This window comes from Dipodomys spectabilis, unplaced genomic scaffold (assembly GCF_019054845.1).
Source record: "Dipodomys spectabilis isolate Male_0828 unplaced genomic scaffold, ASM1905484v1 ptg000095l, whole genome shotgun sequence".
In the NCBI taxonomy this organism is placed as follows: Eukaryota; Metazoa; Chordata; class Mammalia; order Rodentia; family Heteromyidae; genus Dipodomys; species Dipodomys spectabilis.
The window spans coordinates 23,412,037-23,435,240 of NW_024870772.1; the positions used below are offsets into that span (position 1 = coordinate 23,412,037).

At 38.0% G+C, this 23,204-nt stretch overlaps 1 protein-coding gene across 1 annotated transcript in view; it reads left to right on the plus strand.

Annotated features, from left to right (window-relative positions):
- Positions 1–5,267: 5,267 nt before the first annotated feature.
- Itm2b (integral membrane protein 2B) overlaps positions 5,268–23,204 on the plus strand; it is a 28,115-nt gene continuing 10,178 nt past the window's right edge. The window contains exon 1 of the mRNA XM_042685303.1: positions 5,268–5,550. Coding sequence (XP_042541237.1) covers positions 5,434–5,550 — 117 coding nt within the window. The 5' untranslated portion in view covers positions 5,268–5,433. The remainder of the gene's footprint in view (positions 5,551–23,204) is intronic.

Below are 23,204 nucleotides of genomic sequence, written 5' to 3' on the forward strand. Positions count from 1 at the left end.
TGGTCATGGGGCTTGAACTCTGGGCTTGGGCGCTGTCCCTGCGCTCTTCAGCTCAAGGTAAGTGTTCTACCGCTTGAGCCACAGCACCACTTCTGGTTTTCTCGTGGGTTTTATTGCAGATAAGAGTCTCCCGGACTTTCCTTCTCAGGCTGGCTTTGAACCATGATCCTCAGATCTCAGCCTACTGAGTAGCTAGAATTACAGGCGTGAGCCACTGGTGCTCAGCTTCTGAGTGCCTTCTGTCCCTTGGATTTTCTTCCTTTGTGCCATTTCTTTCTCCCTTTTTAATAAACACTATCTTTTTAGAGCAAAATTGAGCAAGAAGGTACAGATAACCCATATTCCCCCATCTTCACACATACAAACCTCCCCTACCATCAACATTCCATTCTAGAAATTATAATCAACAAACCTACATGGACATATCAGTCTATAGTTTATATTAGGATTTCTTCTTAATGATTTAAGTTCTATGAAGTTTGACAAAGGTAAAATAACATGGATCTATTATTGTAGTAGTATATACACTAGTTTTACTCTCCTAAAAATCCTATATCATCTACCTATTTTCCTTCCCAATCTCCAACCGCTGGTAACCACTCATAGTTTTACTCTCCCTTGTTTTGTCTCGTCTAGATTGTCCTATACTTGGAATCATGTCGTTTATAGCCTTTTCAAACTGCCATCTTCTACCTAGAAGTCTTCATTACATTGCTATATCTTTTCATAGCTTTTTAAGTAACTTTCTTTGTAGAGATGATAGCAATCTGATTGTTTTTGATATATTATCATATACTCACCTTCTAAAGAACAGCTTGATGGCTTTCAAGTTTGGGCAATTCTGAACAAAGGAGTTATAAATGCACAGAGCTTTCTGGAAACATAAAGTTTCAACTTCTAGGAAGTAAATATCAAGGAGCTCAGTATATGGTAAGAGTGACTAGTTGCATAAGAAATGTCCAAACTTTCTTCTAAGTGGCTGAATGATTTTTGCATTGCCATCAGTAATGGATAACTGATACTCCACAATCTCACTGCCATTTGGTATTGTCAGTGTGTTGATTTTGGCTATTTGGGTAGGTGTGCAAGGGTATCTCACTGTTTTTGTTTGTTAGTTTTTTTATCGGTTGAACTTTGGGCCTGAACTTTGAGCCTAGGCTCTGTTCCTCAGCTCTTCAGCTCAAAGCTAGTGCTCTACCACTTGACCCACAGCGCCATTTCTGTTTTTTTCTGCTTATGTGGTGCTGAGGAATTGAACCCAGGGCCTCATGCATGCAAGGCAAGCACTCTACCACTGAGCCACCTTCCCAGACCTCTCACTGTTGCTTTAATTTGATGAGAGAAATATCTTTTCATATGTTTATTTATCACAGGTGCTGGTTATCTTCTTTGTTCATGTGTTTGTTCAAAATGTTCTCTCCAATTTTAATGGAGTAATTTTCTTGTTAAGTTTAAGTAGTTCTTTGCATATCTGTGATACAAGTATTTGGCAAGAATTTTCTCCTAGTACATGCCTTGTCTTAGTCTTTTGGTTAGTCTTGGGTAGGAGAGGGGCGTTTCTCATCTTTTCCTCTTTCTCTTTGTATGTGAAGAGACATATTCTAAACATGAACACACTTCCAAGAGCTGACAAGGAGACTAAAGCACCCAGGGTAGAGAAGACATCGTCATTTCAACTCCAATAAAACAAAACAAAAACTCTCATTCCCAAAAAACTATAATAGCTTAAGATTCTAAGGAAAATAAACTCTTGTAGCCAGTTCATTGAAGAAAATAATGATAAATTATTTTTAAAAACTAAACTGATATAAGATAAAAATTTAAAGGCACATGACACCGAGGTAGGAAGTGGATTAGTAGATCTATTTTTCCTTGGGAGATAAGAAATGTAGAAGCAATAAAAAGATACCTAAGGTTAAGAAGATGATTTAAAAAAAAATAAAACAATTAATCAGTGCTGAAGTCTCTGACGAGAAAGGGGAAGCCTTCCCCCTTGCCTAGAAGAAAGACTCCCCTTATGAAAGCCCAGACAAAACCACAAGATGCCTAGCTAAAGCCACATGTTGGATTAGGGGAGGAGGCTCCAAGAGCACATTTCACAGTACATATCCAGTCATGTTGTCTTACTAAAGACCCTTTATTTACAAATATTGTTTTCCACTCAATCTGCTAAATGAAATATTTCTCAGAAGAAGATGGGAATTGTTTTCTTGAGAAAGAAAAAAGGGATTGGATATGTAAAGAATCCAAATGTAAAAACTCCTTGTCTAAAAACATAACACAAATCAACATGATTCTAGAATTTAGTTTCCCAATTACTTTCTGTCCTCCCCAGTTAAGTATAAAAACAAAGTTGATTTCTGGTAAAATAAAATGGAAAGTCCTTTTAAAAATGGATTTTTCTTGTTTCTCAAAATCAACTTGGAAAACACCCTTCTTCTAATATCCCCAATGTATTTATTAGTTCATGGTAACTTATGAGTATGTTTTTAACTTTTTTTTGAATTATTCTCCTTCCCTACTCCTTTGTTACCAGGGTCAAAGGGCAACCTTTTATGTGGTTCTGATCCAGGTTCTTTACTATCCCTCCTGATGTGTAGCACACATTTCTGTAGACACACCAGACAAAATGGAAAAGGAAAACCAGGAGGTTATTTCCGGACTGTTGACCAACCAATTTCAAACTCAGGATCAGCATATGAAGTAATGAAAAGCCTTTTAAAATAGAAATCCTGGGGCAGAAGAGACTATCTGGCTCTGCAATCTCATTTGTTCTTCCTTTGCCTCAGTTTCTAAACCTATGCAATACTGTTGTTTAGGAAGAATTTTCTTGTTTCTTTAATTCTATCTACTGCAAAATGCCTTGGAGATATTTTTTACTATTTTACCATTTAATCTTAAAATAGCAAGAACTAGAATAAAAATTCTAAGAGCCAGGCACTGGTGGCTCACACCTGCAATCCTAGCTACTCAGGAGTTTGAGATCACAGGATTGTGGTTCAAAGCCAGCACTGCAAGGAAAGTAGGTGAGACTCTTATCTCCCATTAACCACCAAAAAAAGGAAGTGGAGCTGTGGCTCAAAGTGGCAGAGTGCTAGCCTTGACCAAAAGAGCTTGGGGACAGTGCTCAGGCCCTGAGTTCAAGCCCTATAACCAACACACACACACACACACACACACACACACACACACACACACACACAAATATAAGAGATCCCTATTTTGGACTAAGCTCCTATACTAAGCCTCAACAATTTAGGCTGAAAATCAAAATGGAGTCATACACACTAAAGTCCCATCACTACACAGAAACTAAGTTATTTTGTTGACCTTCTGAAAAGCCAGGATAGTGGAGATTAGTAAACCTCCCAAACAGCCCAGTCCAATTGGAATGCTATTAAAGTTCCTTAGGTCTTTTCTTCTTACAAAAAGGTTAAGCTGAAGTAACTGGATGTTAACAAATTGCTTAGATTCTGTTATTCTGACTCTGGGTCATGGCTTTATAAAACAAAGTGACTTTGAAATGACAAGCTACTTTGTGTTCCTTGTTTTGGCTTTCTTCAGTTTTTTTCCTTTTGCTTACTTGTTTTTCTTGTCTATAAGACCAACCTTCTCTGCTGTGTTCATCAGAATTTACTCTATTTCATGGAATGAAATATTACTCAATTCTAGAATTGAAAACTATGCCAATTAAGACAAACTAGTAGTTTGCTCTTGGATGATATATATATATATATATATGATATATATGCACACATACATATATATATACCATATTTCTCATATATATGGTATATATATAAAATGTATCATATATATGATTGTATATGGTATATATAATATACCATACACATAGTATATTATATACATCATATATACTCCAGACTTTGCTTCAGAAATCCTTAGTCTTCCAATTTTAACTTCATAAGAGATCTATGAACTAGAGAGCTGGGTCAGTAGTTAACTTTGATGAATTAGATCCATGTTTACTATCAAGAGCTAGTTCAGACCTACAGATCTGACTTCATCTCATAGTTGCGTCAAATCATATAGCTAGCTACTACCTTCTCCCCTTGTTGAACACACTTCATTTAGACTGAAATTTCAGAATACCCAAGAAGACTCAATGTTTTGACTGGATTTCCTTTGTGGCCCAGGATATTCCTAAAATTGGGACATCTTAAGCTAATTATCAGGAATTTGTGATCTATCACTCTATTAGAGATTCTAGATATCTAACTCTCTACTTGAGCATACCAAATCCCCCCAAACCTCAGATTCAACCCACAGCCACAAATTGGGTGAACAAGGATGGTAGGGTATGTGAAGGGTACACAATTTGAACTCAAGGCCTGGGTGCTGTCTCTTGATGTTCTACCACTTGAGCTACAGCTTCAATGAGCCTTTTGGTGGTTAATTGGAGATAAGAGCCCCATGGGCTTTTCCGCCCAAGCTAGCTTCGAACCTCAATCCTCAGGTCCCGGTCTCTTGAATAGTTAGAACCACAGGCATGAGCTTAAATGAATGTTTTTCATTTTGTAGAAAAATTAAACTTCATCATGACTACTTTGCCTTGAATCACCCATCAGTCCCGGACGCAATGTCCTTTGTTCCCCCCCTCACCCCCCAAGTGTTCCCCAGCGTGGAACTTTTTCTGCCAATGTAGATGTGTGAAACCCAAATCTGCTAGGAAGGTTCCTGGGAACTGACTGCTGTGGGACTGGGCAGGGCCGGCGATCTTCCCCAGGAGGAGGAGGAGAAGGCAGGCCGGGCTGAGTCAGACAACGCCCTGGGGTGAGGTCTGTGGAGGAGAGCGAGCTTTAAGCATTCCTGTGCTCCACTAAGTCGGCTCGCTGGGAAACGGGGGACATGGAGGTTTAACACACAAAACACAAAACTTATTTTCCACACAGAAACCCCGCAGCCTTCGGGTTCGCGGTGTCCTCGGCACGCACGGAAGAGGCAGCCTTGGTGCGGCCCAGAGGTTAAACCCATTGTTCGCGGCGAACCAGAAAAGGTCACTCGATGAGGCCACCAACCTGCAGCAACCTGGGCCCCGGAGGTAAACTAGCTGGAAGCGAATTCAGAACTGGAAAATCCTGGTGGCCTACACAGGACGCCCGGCCATCCCTCAGGCGGCGCCCTCCACCTCAGCAGGCCGGATTCCGTGAGGACGGGGGTGGCGGCTGGGGGCGTGGCTTGACCCGGCGCCAGGCCCCGCCCTGCGCCCTGAGGCCCCGCCCCGCGCGCCGGAGCTGCGAAGCTGCGAAGCTGGGATCGCTCGCTGCAGTAGCACGGTCGGATCTTCGTCCGCTGCTGCTGTGCGCGTCGCCGTCCGAGCTCCGCCGCGGAGGCTTTGCAGCCCGCAGCCTGTAGCCCACCGTCCGCGCCTTCAGGTCCCCGCCGCCCGTCCAGGGCGCTCTAGGCCGCACCATGGTGAAGGTGACGTTCAACTCGGCTCTGGCCCAGAAGGAGGCCAAGAAGGACGAGCTCAAGAGCGGCGAGGAGGCGCTCATCATTCCCCCCGATGCCGTGGCGGTGGACTGCAAGGTCCGAGCTGGGAGTCCGGGGGCTGCTGGGAGGGGGGGCGGCTGGGCACGCGGCTCGGCGCGCCGGGGTGGCGAGGCAGGGTCCCTCCCCCACCTCGGCCTGCGCCCGCACCCCTCTCTCTCCGGTCTCCCCTTTGTAAGGGGGTGCGCGTGCCGAACGCGACGGCCACCGCGGGGATCCCGCCCCCCCCCCCCCGCCTCCGGGCTGGGGGTGGGGTACCGGAGATCCGGGGAGCTCCGCACGCTGGCGCGTGTGTGCCAGTCGGGGGTCCTGGGCGGGGATCGACACCTGGGTCGTCCCACCTAGGACCGGCGGCGACCGGCAGCAGCACCCCCCAGTGACGGACCGACTCTGGCACTTCCTTCCCCGAGTAAATAATGTGCCTAAAATGGCTGACATCATTCCAACCCCAATCTCCGTTGTTGTTTCCGACTTTCGTTTCAGACGCCGCTCGGGCTGTGTGTGCGCGGCCACTGTGAGCGGCTCTGAGTTCTGAAGGCCCCCCCCTTCGCCCCCCCACTTCTTGACCTTCCTTTCTTCCCTGGCTGGCGAACTTCACCACCCGGGGGAGAAGGGGGGCGGCGGGAGGGTGAGCCGGACTCAGAGGAGTGGATTCTGGCTGTGGACATGTTTGGAAACAGATATTCCAGGCTTAAAAAGAAAAGTCCGTGGGTGACAGTGCATAGAAGCAACGCTTGACTTCTGTAACTTGTGTTTTTTTTATGAAACCAAAGCTAAGAAATCTGTCCCTGATTCTATAAAATGAAAAAAAATTACCAAAAAGAAAAACTCCCTCCTTACCACTAAGTGAAGGTTACGTAGAACAGCTACTATGTTAACTTTTAGTGGCGTATACTAATTAATTACGTGTGAATGTAATGGTCTAGGATCCTGTAAAAATTGACTGTAGAAGTCACATCGTTTCGCATACTTTTTCCTCCCTTGGTAGCACTTTTCAAGATGTGTTCTCAGTAGGGCAATGTTAGTTTTAACTTAAAAAGGATCATTGGTATGCCAACTACCAGCAATACGAGGTTTTATATGGGCTGATGAAAGTTGCTACTGAAATACAGGCCACTAGTACACTATAAGAATTTTGAAATGTAATGCAAATCTGGTTATGGTTATACTTACTTTCTGGAAATGTTTTAGTCAAAAACAGAAAGGTCAGAAGTGTTGTTTGTTGTTGTTGTTTTTGAAAGGACTGCTTTGCCCTGAAATAGGAACAGTGAACAAAGTCCCCAGAAGGATTAAGGGTTTTGATATAGTAATTGTTTTCCTGAGCACATTGCAAACAGTTTTAGTCTTAAAAGAAATTTTAGGAATGTACAGATAAAAATGGCTGTAGCAAATTATTAGCTCTATAACATACATTGTATCTAAAACAGAGCCATAATCACAACTTTAAACATATATTTTTAATGCTATTTATGAATTTTAAATCTTAAAAATAAATGACTCCTCCCATTTTTTTAAAGAGAAAGCAAAGGATGATGTCATTTCATACAGCTTTTTTCTCTTCTGTAGGGAAGAAAATGGAAACTGTCAAAAAAATTCCATTTGCTGAGCAGCTTTTAAATCTGACTTTTGAGAATTTTTGTCAGTTATGAAACAGAAGCTCTGTTTTCAGATTCGTAGATTTTCCTACAGGTTCACCATAATTTAAATTCTGTGCTCATAGAAGCTATACAAAAGTAACCATTTATACCTCTTATTTTCTCAGATCCCCATATCCAAAGAAAAAAATACTGGATCCAAGCACTGAGGGCCAGTCTTCTTTTGTAACCACAAGCAACCAAGGATGAATTGATAGATAAACATAAATTTTTTTTCTATCTGTAAGCCAAAGGACTTTTCCTCAGTGGGTGACAAAATGTGTTTTCACAATAATAGTGAAATCCTTATAATTGGTCACTTAACGGATATAGGAAAACCTTTTTTAGTGACAGACATTTTCGAGAGACTTCTCATCTCTTCATCTTGGGCAATAGTTACATAATGTTCCCTGGCTCCTTTTGGGGGTTGGTTGGGGGAGTGACTATGGGGCAACTACCTTGTGTGATTGCCTGGGCTGGGAACCAATTAGCCTTATTGTGTTTGCCTGGGGCATTTCCCAGGTAAGTCTTTGAGAGGACCCAGCTTAGTCGTTAAGGCTCAGAAATCCTAAATAAAAAATGTGAATACCTTTAACTTAGACCACAATATCCATAGATGGTTTTTTCAGAATGTTCCCTTGAGGACTGCTGTGGTGATCTTCTGGAATTCTGGTATAGAAATGCAGATTTTACTATCCTGTGCCACAAGAATTCTGATCATTCTAGTCAGCTGTCTTATATAACATGCATTCCAGTACTTTTATGCTGCTCCTATCTTTTGCTGTTTTTCTCTCTGCAGGGGGAGAACCCTCTAGAAGCAGTTCTCTGGCTCCATTATGCATTCTATCTTGTCTTTTCAGTAGCTATTAATCCCAGCAATTTCCATCGATTGCATAGTCGCAGCTAGCTTGCATTATTTTTTTCTTTACCTATTTAAAAAAAAAACAAACAACATTTAACTGTTAACTATTTTCACCCTCGTACACCTGTGCTGGTAGGCTCAAATCTTTTGGAAGACTGGAATTAGCAAAGAATCACAGGGTCTATATTTTGTGAAAGAAAGATCAGTTTGAAATGATACCTATGTCTTGTTACAAACAACACTTAACATTCACTTGTTTTTGTGTGCATAGCTTTAAATAAACCTTGTAGAACTGTTACATTTGTGAAAATACTAATGTACTGAATCAGAAGCCCCAGTTTTGTTATTACATAACTGCTTGATCTCAGGCTTAAATTTTAGTTTTCCTATCATTTAAGACAAGAGAGTATGACCAGATGGTCCGTATGGACTCCTCCAGCTTTAAAATTCTGTAAAGATGCTAGGATTACATATTCTGGCAAAGATTAAATTGTTTTAATTGTGAAAAGTAACAACTGCCTCTTCACCCTAACCAGACTGTTCCCTTTCTTCCTTTTCATATTTAACGTGTTACATTCCTCCCTCACATCAAGTAACAGTGTGCCAAAGAAAAAAGATGAATAGAGATATTATGTAATAAAAGCAAATTTTCATTTTTGGTTATCTCACTGTAGAAAAGATAAGTTGTCAACAACTCTTGCAATTGCAGTGCTTGTTTATGAAGCCCCCCTTTTCCAACAGCAGATCTGCAGAAAGCTTAAGTTAGCTTCCTTAGGTATCCCCACAAGCTGTTTTGCTGATAACAGAGTGATCTTATCTTTATGCTATATTGTAGCTATTTTTCAATGAGAAAAATAAAATGCTTGCGTAAGAGAAAATGGGCCAGTCTGAGGAAGTGAAGACTACTAAGCTCTGAGTCAGCCATGATAAAATGGCTGTGTGGACCCTAGTTCTTGATATCTTTCTGACTTTTCCTATTCTGCTTGAGCCAGAATGAAGGAAGGGTTTGATAATTTAACTTTTTGTTTGTGGTGGTGATTTTTGTTTGTTGTGGGTTTTTGGAGAGGTTGGTGGAGAAGAGAACATAAAATGCATAACTGGAATTTAGTAAAATGTGTTGACCTTTAAAGAAAGGGTTGTGAGCTTGGTTCTCTTAACCCAAAGTGAATCTCATTATCTAGTTACATAATTTCATACTTGTAAACACTGGTCAGTAAAACATTTATAGTCATTACATTTTGGTCTACGTGGAAGGTAGAAATACCTGAAGTGAGGAGTTGGTTAGGGCAGGGAGATGAATGAATTGTCCCTGTGTATCCCAAATACATTGGCATCAACCTCCTATGGACACATCCCTGGTACACACCCGGGATAAGTTGTTGCTGCTTTCGAGGGTGTGTGAGGTTGTATATTGTGCAATTGAAGGTCAGATTACTTGCCAGAATTACTCCCAGGATTGTAGTTGTGTTATTCTTGGCATAATCATAAGCCAGCCTGTAAGACTTCATGGAATAAACCTTTTATATTCACGGAATATAAAAGGTTTATGTGACTAACAGTACTTTTTTAACCAGAATCACTTCAAACATACCAACACTTTCATGGCATAGACCTTTTAAAGATAATTTAGTATTGTGTTTATTATTTATTGCTAAAGCTTGATTAGTGTGTAAAGGTCTGTAAAAAAAAATGTACTAAGCAGAGTTGTAGGACATTTTTTTTTTCCGTTTTATCATAACATCTCCAAAAGCTACCTTCTTTTCCTAAGGAAATACTTTCTGAATTTGTGTTCTAACTGAAGTTTCTTGACTTTGTTTTATAACACTGTATCAATAAAAGACCTGAAAAAAAAGTGTGACTTTTCAAAGAGGACAAAATGAATTGACTTTTAAACTTTTCTGCAAATATGCCGACTTTCCCACCCAAGCACTTCAGACCCATAACTGCTGCAAGTTGGATGACTGACATTTCTAATCATGAAAACGATGGGTTTTGTCTAAATGATGTAGAAAATAGTGACACAATCTTCAGTAAGCTTGACTCCTATAAAGATGGTCATTTCTGGGCTCTTTTCATGGAGCTTAATACTGAAAGTCTTTACAAGGTAAATAATTTAAATTGCACATTAAAATTAACTATATTAGAGGCAGAGTGTGATGGCTCAGAGTATAATCCTAGCTACTTAGGATGCTAAGATCTGAGGATCACAGTTGAAACCTGGGCAAGAAAGTACATAAAGCTCTTGTCTACAGTTAACTACCAAAAATCCATGGTAGAGCACGTCTTCAGCAAAAAAGCCTAGGCCTCTGAACTAGCACAAAACAATTACAGGAATGATCCTAAAGGTATCATTTAAGGAAAATACCTTCTTTCAATTGTGATTTTTTTTTTTCCTCTTTAATCAATATTTGTGATAACCTTTTTTTTAAACTTTAGGTGTTACTTTATCTTTTGTCTATACCAGAGTTTGAACTCGTAGTCTCCTGCTAATTCTACTTGCTTGCCAACCTACATCCAGCCTTTCTTTGTTGATTAATTAGAGATGGACTGTCAAAGACTTTTCTACCCCTGGCTGACTCTGGGAACTTAGACCTCTGGATTTTGGCCTCCTACATAGTGGATTACAGGCATGAGCCATGAGTGCCTAGCTCTTTTTTTTTTTTTTTTTTTTAAATAAGGCATGGTCTCACTATGTAGCTGAGACTGATGGCCTTGAACTCTATCTAGAGAGTTAAGATTATAGAGTGATCTCCCACAACTAGCTATGATATATATTTTTAGTAGCTTAAGGAAATCTATAGTATATGTTTTGTTTAATTTTATTCATTTCATTTATTCATTTTATATGTGCTAACAATTGGATAAACATGCAGATTTCCAAAGCATTTAATTGATTAGAGAAAAGAAAACTTGAGTATTTCAGTAATTGTACCATTTGGGAAATCTGTATAGCTCTTATTCCTAAGTAGAAAAAAATATTATTTTATAGAGATGAGATAATTAGATACCCTTCCTTTGAAGATATTAGAATATTCTAATTTTTTACTTATTCTTATCATTATGGTAATAAGTTTCCAGCAATAATTTTATGACTTAGATTTGATTAAAAAATTATGAGAGGGCTAGGAATATGGCTTAGTGGTAGAGTGCTTGCTTAGCATACATGAAGCCCTAAGTTTGATTCCTTAGTACCACATAAACAGAAAAAAAACAGAAATGACACCGTGGCTCAAGTGGTAGAGTGCTTACCTTGAGCAAAAGGAGCTTAGGGACAGTACTCAGGCCCTGAGTTCAAGCCCCAGGACTGGCAAAAAAAAAAAAAATTATATATGTGTGTGTGTGCATGTGTCTTATGTGTAAACTGCTCCTGGGGCTTGAACTTAAGACATAAGTACTATCCTTAAGCTTTTGTGCTCAAGGCTAGTGCTCTATCATTTGAGCCACAGCTTTATTTCTGACTTTTTTGGTATTTAAAGAGTATCATGGGCTTTTCTGTCCAGGCTGGTTTGAACTGCAATCCTTGGATCTCACCCTCTGAGTAGCTGCAATTATAGACATAAGCCACTGGTGCTGGGCTTTGAAAATGCACATTATGGTGTAGAGAAAAATATTTTTGAGAAACAGGCCATTTAGGTCTGTATTATCAGAATATATATATATATATATATACATATATATATATATAAAATTTTTTTTTGGTGGTGGTTTTTGTGCCAGTCCTTGGGCTTAAACTTGGTTTGGGTGCTGTCCCTGAGTTTTTTGTTTTGTTTTGTTTTTTGTTTTTGCTTAAGGCTAATGCTCTACCACTTGAGCCACGCTCTGCTCCTGGTTTTTTGGTGGTTAATTGGACTTTCCTGCATGGTGATCCTCAATTGTCAGCTTCCTGAGTATCTAGGATTACAGATGTGAGCCACTGGCTCCTGGCTTAATGGTCTTTTACAATTTGCTTTCTCTCCTTAGAGGCATTCTCTGTTCTTAATCAAAGGCAGTCATGTTCATTCCTTAACTTCTGGTAATAATAACCAGGGTAACCAGTAGACCATATTCTACTTCCATGTAAATGAAAAAAGATGTCCTCTCTGGGGTTTTGATGAGAATATAGACTGGATTCTAGTTCACTGATACCCTTGATCTGGCATTGTACTGAAACAACCTATATATCCACATGTTAAGCTTTTGGTTTCAGAAATCTTTGTATAAAAATTTTCAGAATCGCTGGGCACTAGTGGCTCATGCCTGTAATCCTAGCTACTCAGGAGGCTGAGATCTGAGAATCATGGTTCAAAGCCAGCTGGGGCAGGAAAGTGTGAGACTCTTATCTCCAGTAAACCACTAGACAACCGGAAGTGGCGCTGTGGCTCAAGCGGTAGAGCACTTACCTTGAGCTGAAGAGCTGAGGGATAGCACCCAAGCCCAGAGTTCAAGCCCCACGACCGACCAAAAAAAAAAAATAATTCAGAATCCAAAAAAAACAACATTATTTATATATACATTATATAAGATGGAACTATATTGTAATTTATATATTTTATAAAATTATGTATAATATGTTATAAATTGTTATGCATAACAAATTTGTTTTAAATAAATGCATGTTATATATTGTTATATATTGTATATATTATTACATGTAATAATGTACATATTATATATTTTATTGTATTTTCTCAGAATCTCCCAAAATCTACATTGCAGATTTAGTTTTAGCGAGATAAATATTTATTAGGAAGTAAACAAAATATTTAGTAATTAACCTATAGTAGGTTAGCATGAATACTATTTTATGAATAATAAAAATTTCCAAACAACCTAAAAGATCTAAGAGGCGTAGTATTTTTACGTTTTTTCAGAATTCTTTTTTTTTTTTGTCTATTTGTGGCTTTAACTTAGGGCCTGGGTGATGTACCTAAGCTCTTTTGCTCAAAGCTAGTGCTCTGCTAAGGAGCCACAGCTCTACTTCCAGTTTTTAAGTGGTTAATTTGACATAAGAGTCTCCAAGGGACTTTTCTGCTCTGGTTGGCTTTGAACCACAATCCTCAGATCTCAGCCTACTGAGTAGCTAGGATTACAGGCACCTGGCACTGGCGGCCAGCTTTTTTAGATTTCTTTCAGCTTCTGGAAAATTCCAATATACAAGTGAGAATGAAAGTGAAGCAGTGTCCAGAAGGTGTTCCTGGACCACATTAAAGAAAACTATTCTAAATACTTGCTTGTAATGCTCTTTCATCATTTTCAATTGTTTCTGTTTTATTTTTTGCAGTTTTAGTTATAACCTTACACAATTGATATAAAAACATTTTCTGCTTGAATTGATATTCAGTGCTTGTATTGTAATTGACATAAACATTATTTACATTTGAGTAATGTAGTGTACTTTTATTATGTTTGTTTGTTTGTTTAAAACCTATTTGTTTTCCAGGACTTGATTGTTGTTTTGGGGGCTAACGGGAAGGTTGCTTAATTTTTTGTGTATTTTACTGTAATATCCTCAGGCTCTCTGACAGCAGTATAATTGCCTTTCTGAATCTTCAGGGTCACCAGGGACCTTCCAAGTTTCATATTTTTCTTGTGCTTCCTGCTTTTTAATCTTCAGTCTTCCAGTCCAGCTGGTTGCACTCTAGGTGTGTTACTCTACAGATGTCCCAAAAGTCACTGTGCCAAATTGCCTTTGCCTTCATCTCATGTTGGATCTCTGGTTTTATAAATAAATATGAAGAGAAAACGTTTGATAAAAATTTTGAAAGCATTTTCTGAGAATCTTTGCCCTCACACTTAATTGATCATTTGGTTATAAAATTCTACTTTAGCAGTAATTTTCTCAGCATTTTTATCCAAGGATTCCATTATCTTCTAGTCCAATGCCAGTCTGATTCTGAGTTCTCTGTGCATTATGTCTTTCCCTCACTCCCCATTTCTAGAAGTGGGAGCTTTTCTCCTTAAGCTTTAGGTTTTTTTTCCCTTACCCTCTCAGTTTTCAAACTCTAGTGATATAACTTGTCTGCTGTTATTTCCTTTTCTTTCTCTGAGACGAATGGTTCAGTTGTTTATCCATTTACTTTTCCCTTATTGAACCTTCAGGGGGGAGTTAAGATAAACATAGAACTGAAAATCAACTCTGCTATAATAGTTTTAAAAAGATTAATAGAATATTTCTTTTTATGCTAAAAACGGGCTTAATGATAATTAATATTGGGTAAGAATAGAAACCATCGGAATTATTATTAGTACTAGCTTAAGAACAGACAGAGTGACCTAGAAAGATAGGTGGGTATCTTCTGAGGTCTCTCTCTTCAAAGTGCTAAGACTGTCTCCTTTATAAGAAATTTTTGAGACGACTCACTGCCAACTATGAGTTGCTTTGTGACTTTATTGCTGTAACTTCATAATTGAATTACATTTTTTTACTAATTTTTCTAATTTTGAAATGCATATATGTTGGTGTATCTTGGTGTTTTTCTTTGGTTTAGCTTCATGTATATATGATTTCAGTACTTTTTGTGATGAGTAATAGAGAAAAGTCTTACTAATTTTTGTCAGTAATTTAAAGTAATACTATTGTAATAATAACACATGTGGTCCTTATTATACGTGTGGCTCTGGTTAGGAACACCTCTTACAATACCAGAACTCTGTCGAAACTCAAGCCATGTAGTTTTTGTTAGATATGACTACTATCCAAGTGTGGCATTAGGTTACTTCTTCATTTCTAGAATTCATTTGTGTAATCTGTTTAGTCAGTTGTTGACCTATTAGTTTCATGTTTTCTTTCTCTTTTCTTTTTCCTTCTGTTCTACTAAGTATACTGCCCAGAACCTCATGAATACTAGGCAGGCTGTGCTACTCAGCTTCATCCCCAGCCTTATTCCAAGTTTTTCTTGAAGTTGTATGTAGAGTCAGATGATATTCAGATATGTGCAGTATCTAATTATTCACATAATTTTAGTGCTAGGGGCCTCATATTAATCTTGTGGTGTGTTGGATTAACTGACCTTTCATAGGGGATCTTTCTTTCTGAGCACTGTACCAATGATATATTCAGAAGCATCTATTACATGGCCAGGCACAATAGTAGAAATACCAAAATTACTAAGAACTCCAACCTTAACGAAGCATATAATGTAGATAACAAAGACCAACTAGTTATGTAAACTGAATTAACCACAACCTACTTAAATGCCTATGTTTTCTTTCACAAGAAAATCATCTTCCTGGGTCCAAGAGCCTACAGAATGGTGGTGTTAAAAATTAAGAAGCAAAGTCAAATGTCATTTTGTCTGTTATATAGAATTATTTCACTTATAAATTTGGAACATTTTAAAATATATTCTTTTCACTCAGTATTTATGGAACACATGAACAGTGATACGCAATACAGCCCATATGTCAAAGCAGTTCTTACCTGTACACTTTAGAGAGGCAAATGCCTCTGATCTCAAGAACTGTTTGTTTTTGTCCATATGGGGCTTGAACTCTGGGCCTGGGCACTGTCCCTGAGCTCTTCAGCTCACCGCGAGCGCTCTACCACTTGAGCCACAGTGCCACTTCCAGTTTTCTGGTGGTTAATTGGAGATTAGAGTCTCCTGGATGTTCCTGTCCGGGCTGGCTTTGAACTGTTATCCTCAGATCTTAGCCTCCTGAATAGTTAGGATTACAGGCATGAGCCACCATTGTCTGGCTGGCTTTGAACTTGCAGTCTTACTATCTTAGCCTCCTTAGTACTACTGGGATTAAAGACCTCAGCTTGCCTTAGTAATTTGGGCTAATTTGCAAAATTTCAAACTTCTGTTGAAGATACTTAGAAGTTTCTACATTTAAATTGCTCCATGTGGACAGGGAATATAGCTCTGTAGTAGAGTGCATGAGGCCTTGGGTTCTGTCTCCAGCACTGTGATAAAGAAATATGATTGCTTATTAATTACCTATGACATTAAAATGGAACATTTATTAAAAAATGAGTCCAGGACAGGTTTATTTTTGTCCAATCTTGACAATTTTATAATGTATTACACAGAAATACAATATGCTTAAATTTTTAGGAAGACAATTGGAATTAGAAACCATATGATTCTAATGTGACTCAGTCAGTGGTAGAAAATACCATTTTCATGACTTTATCTAAAGGCTAACATTAGCAATAATTACAAGCTGAAAATATAGTTCAGTGATATGCTTCATATGTACAAGGTTCTGAGTTTGATCCTTAGAACCACATAAAAAATAAATTTTTTTAAAAAAGATGTCTCACATAATGCTTTTTCTTACAGACACCTAATCTAGGCTTTCTTAACACCTGTAAATGATAGTCATTTTTTAAGCTATATAGAGAAAAGATTAAGAGAGCTTAAATTTCTTAGGAAAAAATAAAATTTTAAGTTGTTCATATGTTCCTATTTTACTTTGCACCAGAAACTTTGCTGTCCCTAATGATGCAAAAGAGATTAAGTTATGACCCAGCCCTAAATGCATGTCCAAGCTGCCTGATTTTTTTTCCCTTTTAGTTCTGACCTAATTTTCTTTAACCTCGACTTATGCTAATTTTATATGGTGTTAATAGTTTCTTTCAGATTTCATAGATTTCTCTTAAGAGTTGTCATACAGTAGCATTAATGTTTTATTTTCCTTCTCTTCATATGTTGTTGGATTTGTTAGCAAAAAGTATATTAATGAGAAACTATACAAGACATTGTATAATTTGAGATTACGTTCTTTTTTGTAATCTATTTCAGATGTAAAATACTTCAATAACTTTTATTGATTATAACACAGAGTACTTTCTAATTTTGACTCAATACTCTGCCATTTAATTAGCATTGACTGACAAGAGATTAGAAACTTTTGTGAAATGTGGCAGCGACAAATATAAAGAGCAGTTTTCTGTTCTTCTCTACATAAGGCCAACCACTTGAAAAACTGCTTCCTGTTTATGTGTCAAGCATATTTCTTACATGAACTTCGTCTCTATAGTCTTTAAGATGATAGCAATCCTAATTGAAAATGCAAATTTGGAAGCACAATTTGAGTTTTGTAATCAAATGTTTGATGTCTTTATAGATTATCAGCTAGGAGATATGTTTTACCTATGGCAGATACATTTGGTAGTCAGTACTATTAATGTGGATTAAATCATGCTTGTTTGGTGCCTATATACTGAGGAAAAGTAACCTAATGTAGAAAGAAGCCAGGTGAATAGAAGAACATTCTCTAACACAGAACTCAAATTCTTAAATTTAGTAGTTTAGATCGATTACTGTATTATATGATTAAATTCTTCCAGATGGAGATGTTCCCAGTCATAGTTGGCTGGGTTCAAAATCCATCCACATTATATGCTTAGTCTTCAAGCTGGGAAAAAAATGCTAACATAGGAATTGAGAATGCTATAGAACATTGAGTAATCCATTTTATTAAAAAAAATAATGTGAGTCATCATTTAAAAAAAATATTGGCAGGTAATTCTCTGGTTTGACAGCATTATTCAGTCCCAACAACACATCATAGGCAGCTAGCCTGTATACACCAGTGTTCTCCTGTGTTATTCCAACATGCTTTATTATTATTTTTTAATAAATTGATAGTACTTGACCTTTCACATGCTAGACAGTCATTACATCTAGAGCCATATCTCCAGGCTTCCACTTACCTGTTTTATTTTCATACTTGTTTTTTTTTCTGTCATTTTTTTCCCCCTTTGTGTGTTTGGTATTATAATTTTTTGGTTGAAGGAGGAAATTCAGATTGGGTCTCACTATGTAGTCCAGGCTGGTTTGGAACTTGAGAGATCTTCCTGCCTTTGTCTCCTGAGTGCTGAGATTATAAGCATGCACCACCAAACTTGGCTTAGACTATAATTTTTAGTGCCAGGAGATACTTTTCTCGTTAGTATTCTGGCTTCTAAAGCATTGCTATTTCATTTGCTGTAATAAAAAAAATAGTGCCTTTGAGAACTTTGTAAAATGGCTCTTAAAAGCTTCATTCATCATATAAAGAAGGCTCAAATAGAAGCGCCTAAGGCTGTAAAGTGATTTGTTAGTTTGAGAACAAAATAAAAATTTAGTTTGAGAACAAAATAAAAATTGTATGCAAAAAAAAATCTTAGATTTTATTTGAGCTAAGTTTGTAACTGAAGCACATTTTCCTAAGCCTCTTAGGGAAATGATTGAGGTGACCTAATTCTTAACTAATTGAGGTAACAACCATTTATCCTTCATTTTGCTTAAAATATAATTGATTAAGTAATTTTACTTTGTCATTGGATAAGCTTTTATTTGAACTAGAATTTGGTGTGTTGGGATGCTATAGCAAGAGTGCTTTTTTTTTTTTTTTTTGGTGCTGGTACTGGCACTTGAACTCAGGGTCTTGCACTCTTGCTTTACTTTTTCACTCAAAGCTAGCACTCTACCACTGAGCCACACTTCAACTTCTACTTTTTGTTGATTGATTGGAGATTAAGTCTCTTGGATTTGTCTTCCAAGGCTTTCTTCAAACCTTGAACCTCAGATTTCAATTCTCTAAGTAGCCAGGATTGCAGGTGTGAGCCACCAGTGCCTGGCATGAGAATACTTTTTTTTTTTTTTTTGCTGGTACTTGGCCTAGGTACAGTCCCTAAGCCTCTCTGAGCTCAAGGCTAGCACTCTACCACTTATGCCATAGTGTCACTTTTGGCTTTTTCTGAGTAATTTATTGGAGATAAGCGTCTCATAGACTTTCCTGCCCTTGACTGGCTTGAACTGCAATCCTTAGTTCTCAGTCTTCTGAGTAGCTAGGATTATAGGTATGAGCCACTGGTATCCAGCTATGAGAATACATCTTTCTGTATCTACCATTAAGGGATGATTAGAGGCCAGTCTGTGCTTCAGTGCCTTATAAACTGGGCTAATATCTTATATCTTCAGGAAGATTAATGAGATGATAATTGTACATCACCTGTGGGAGTTCTGTTGCCTTATAAGCACAGTTTAAGATGTACCAGTTTTATTGCAGTACAGGGGAGGAACTGTCTCGTTGACTTCTTTTAAATTAGGCCAGGTAAAGTTATAGTCTAAAATATCATACATATATTTGAACATATAGTTGTATATAGTATAACTTGCCTTAATGAAACTTGCCGTTCAATTTTAGGTTTATCTAAAAATTAGCAGTGCAAACTGGTCCTTTTTAGCAGTGTTATTTGGTAAGTCTATAATCTTCTCATGATGGACATTTAGATTGTTTCCAATATTTTGTTATTTGCACATTATTGGAAACAGACAGATTCTGTGTGTATGTTTGTATGCTGTGACTTAAACTTAGGGCGTGGGTACTATTCCTTAGCTTTTGCTATTAGGTGTCATTCTATCACTTTACTTGCTGCTTTGCTGGTTAATTGGAGATAAGAGTCTTTCCTACCCAAGACTGGCTTCAAACCAGTCTGAAGATCATAAATCCTCAAATCTCAGCCTCTTGAGTATACAGGATTACAGGCGTAAGCCACTGGCACATTTCTTTATGTACACGTGCAAAAACTTTTTAGAATTACATATCTATGATTAGAATTATTAGTTACAGCCAAATTTTCTAAAGTAATTATGCCACCTCTTGTCAACTGTAGGAAAGTTGACAGTTCCCTTTGTTTATTCTTTCCTCAGCACTTGGCATTGGTATATTTTCTTTTATTGCTAGGTGTATGTTGGATTTCTTTTACTTAGTATGTTTTTGAGATTTAGCCATGCTAGAATGGATTACTTTTGGTCCTTTTTTACGTTGGTCTGTTACACAGTATGAATACACCTCAGTTAATAACAGTTGATGAATATTGGGTTGTTTATAATTTGAGGATATTATCAATAATGACTGTGAATATTCCTATATACATATTTTGGCTCAGTTGATTTATTTTATTTTATTTTATTTTTTGCCAATCCTGGGACTTGAACTCAAGGCCTGGTGCTGTCCCTTAGCTTCTTTGTACTCAAGGATAGCGCTCTACCACATGAACCACAGCATCACTTCTGGCTTATTCTGAATAGTTTGTTGGAAATAAGAGTCTCAGAGACTCTTTCCTGCTTAGGCTGTCTTTGTACCACAATCCTCAGATCTCAGGCTAGCATTATAGGTGTGAGTCACCAACATCTGGCTTCAGTTGATTTTTGATAACTGATCTTTAGTAATCTTGCTGAACTCTTGAGTTTGAAAAAATTGACATTGTTAGATTTTCTACTGTAGTTCATTTACAAATAATGACAGTTTCGTTTTCCTTTTTTTCTAATCCTTGTTCTTGTTATTCCTTGGATCTCTATTACAATATTGAGCAGAAACAAAGAACTGCTTTTATTGGACATCTCTGTTCTTCACTTAAAAGGGTGTGGTATAAGTCTGAAGTTTCACCAATAAGTATGAAATATATTGGAATATTAAACGAATTTACCTCTAACTAGTTTGCCAAAAGCTTTATTATGAATGGAAGTTGAATTTTCTATATATTGAGATGGTCATAGGACTTCAAATAAAGCTTATTCTTTCATCGGTTAAAATCAGCATTTGGGGGGGGGGGGGGCGGTCCGGTCGTGGGGCCTGAACTCTGGGCCTGGGCGCTGTCCCTCAGCTCTTCAGCTCAAGGCTAGCACTCTACCACTTGAGCCACAATGCTACTTCTGGATTTTTTCTTTTTGCTTATGTGGTGCTGAGGAATCGAACCCAGGATCTCAAGCATGCAAGGCAAGCACTCTACCACTGAGGCACCTTCCCAGCCCTAAAAAGACTTTTAGAAGTGAAGGTATGGCTCAGGTAGTAGAATACTAGACTTGAAGGAAAGAACAAGAGTGAGACCCTGAGTTCAAGCTCCAGTATTGGCAAACAAAAGAGAGAGACACACACAGAGGGGGAAGGGAAGAGAGAAACACTTTTAATTGAACACTTTTAAATCTAAATCTTGAATGCACTTTAATAAACACTTTACCATGATTCAGATTGCACAGTGGGGCGTTGTTTATCTGTCATGTAGTTTTAGTTCTGTCCACAAATAGTTCATGTCTTGACCCATGGCTTGATATGATTTGAATTTCCTATAGGATCTAGCACAGTACAGTGCAGGTAACAGGCTCTTGATAGGTGTTGGACTAGGCAAAATAAGACTGTTGTTTTTGCTGAATAACAAGATTGTTGTGCTTGATACATTATTATGCTGCTTCCCCCTAGCGGCCCCCCATCCCCAGTTATCTTACTGGCTGTTGATTCTCTTTTGTGAATCATAAAAAATTAAATAGTCAGCTTAACAAATATTTGCATGCCCGGTATGTGTCAAGCATGGCTTAGAGTTACCAGTAATGCAAAATAAACATGAACAGATACTCACAAGAACCTGATAATCTAGTGGCCAGAGATAGGATCTCTGTGTGAATTTTTCTAAGGCAAGGTAGAAAGTGATCACTAGAAATTTGGAGGGAGATGAAAGAGATTAGATAGATGTAGATTTGGTAGCTCTTATCAATTTCCTGGTTGGTGTGTGGATTTTCAGCTCATACTATGACTGTTCAAAGACTAATTTTTCCCCCTTATTCTCAAACTATGTTTCATATTAATGAGGTGCTGAATAAATAATGTGTTTAAGTGTAAAATTCTTGAATATTTAGTTTTTTTCCTCTTACTGATTTTTATGTAACATGGAAATTCCATGCCACACTATGGGTCTAATAGGCCTTTTGTATTATGCCACAATTATATCTTCATCTCTTAGAACCCTCACCACCATATTGGGCCCTTGGCAATGTCATGTATTCTGGGTCTGATTTCATTCTTTGCCTCACCTAGTGTTTCTCTTAACTCTGTTTTACCTAGGTGATGAGAATCCTTTGCCATCAGACTCACACATTATCTCCCCTGGAAATTCTTCCCCAAACTCATCCTCTCTTTCATGCTCCATGTGCATTTTCCTGTTAGGGCCTGTCTCCTATCTTTATTTACCTGTTATCCAGATCCATCCAGCCCCACTTTTCACAATAAAACACTTTCCCCAATTTATTCTCGGAATTATGTATTGTTTGTTAAATACCTTAATGATAAAAAGTCTTTAAAAATGCAACCAGTATGGTAGCTGAGGCAGTGTATGCTATACGTATCTTACTGTGGCTGGCTATTCATTTATTTACAGACGGTTAGGAGAGAGCTTATCAGATAGGATGGGTGTGTGCCCACATGTGGTTGTCTCAATAGCTGGGAATGGCTGCTGCCATCTCTCATTTCCACCACCACTCCCCCACCCTAGCCACCACCTTGAAATTAATTAGGTTAAGAAGAATTTCTTATCTCTGTAGATGTTTGTATCAGATAAGGCTCAAGCAAAACAGGTATATTTTATCATTAGGTTTCATAATACTGTATGATGCCATAAGATTCTTACAACTTTTCACAAGTAGGATATTTTACATGATGAGACAAATCCTTCTAGGCTATTCTCATTACATTCTGCTGCCTTTAGTATATGCACAGCATATTGACAAGTATTTCAGCAAAATGTAACACAGTGTTTCATCTGATCCTCAGATTAAATAGTATTTGTTGTACAGTTTGAAATTCTGTTTAAAGACAGAACCTCAGAGAGCACACTATTTAGCCTTACATTGTTCTTGGTGTGTAACATCTGAAAATGGACTTTTCCCAGTGGCATCAAAATCAAATTTCCCTAGGATTGAAAATAGAGTCAAATTGGTGGCACATGCATTTAATCACAGCGACTTCAAAGGTAGAGATCAGAGGATTGTGGTTTGAAACAAGTTGTACATGGTGACACACACCTGTGGTCCCTGCTACCCAGGAGGCAGAAATACAAGGCAGAAATACAAGGACTGTAGCTCAAATCTGGCCTGGACAAAAGCATGAAACCCTACCTGAAAAACAAAACAAAAAACCAAGGGTGTGGCTCAAGTGGTAGAGAATACTTGCTAGGATTTAGGCTCGAGTGCAATCTATTTGCTTCAGCCATATCTGATTTTTTTTTTTTTTGATCTGATAAACCCACTCTGTTTTTGTGCATTATTCATGTAGTTTTTCTTTAAGATCTTATTTGTACTATATTATACGGAGAGGCTGCATATACTTTTTTCCTTAACATTCTCCATATTGGGTCTTATTTTACCTCAGTTCATTTTTGAGTTAATAACATTATATTTCCCACAATAAAATGAAGAAATTTAGAACAGTATTGTAGGCTATTCTCGGTCAGT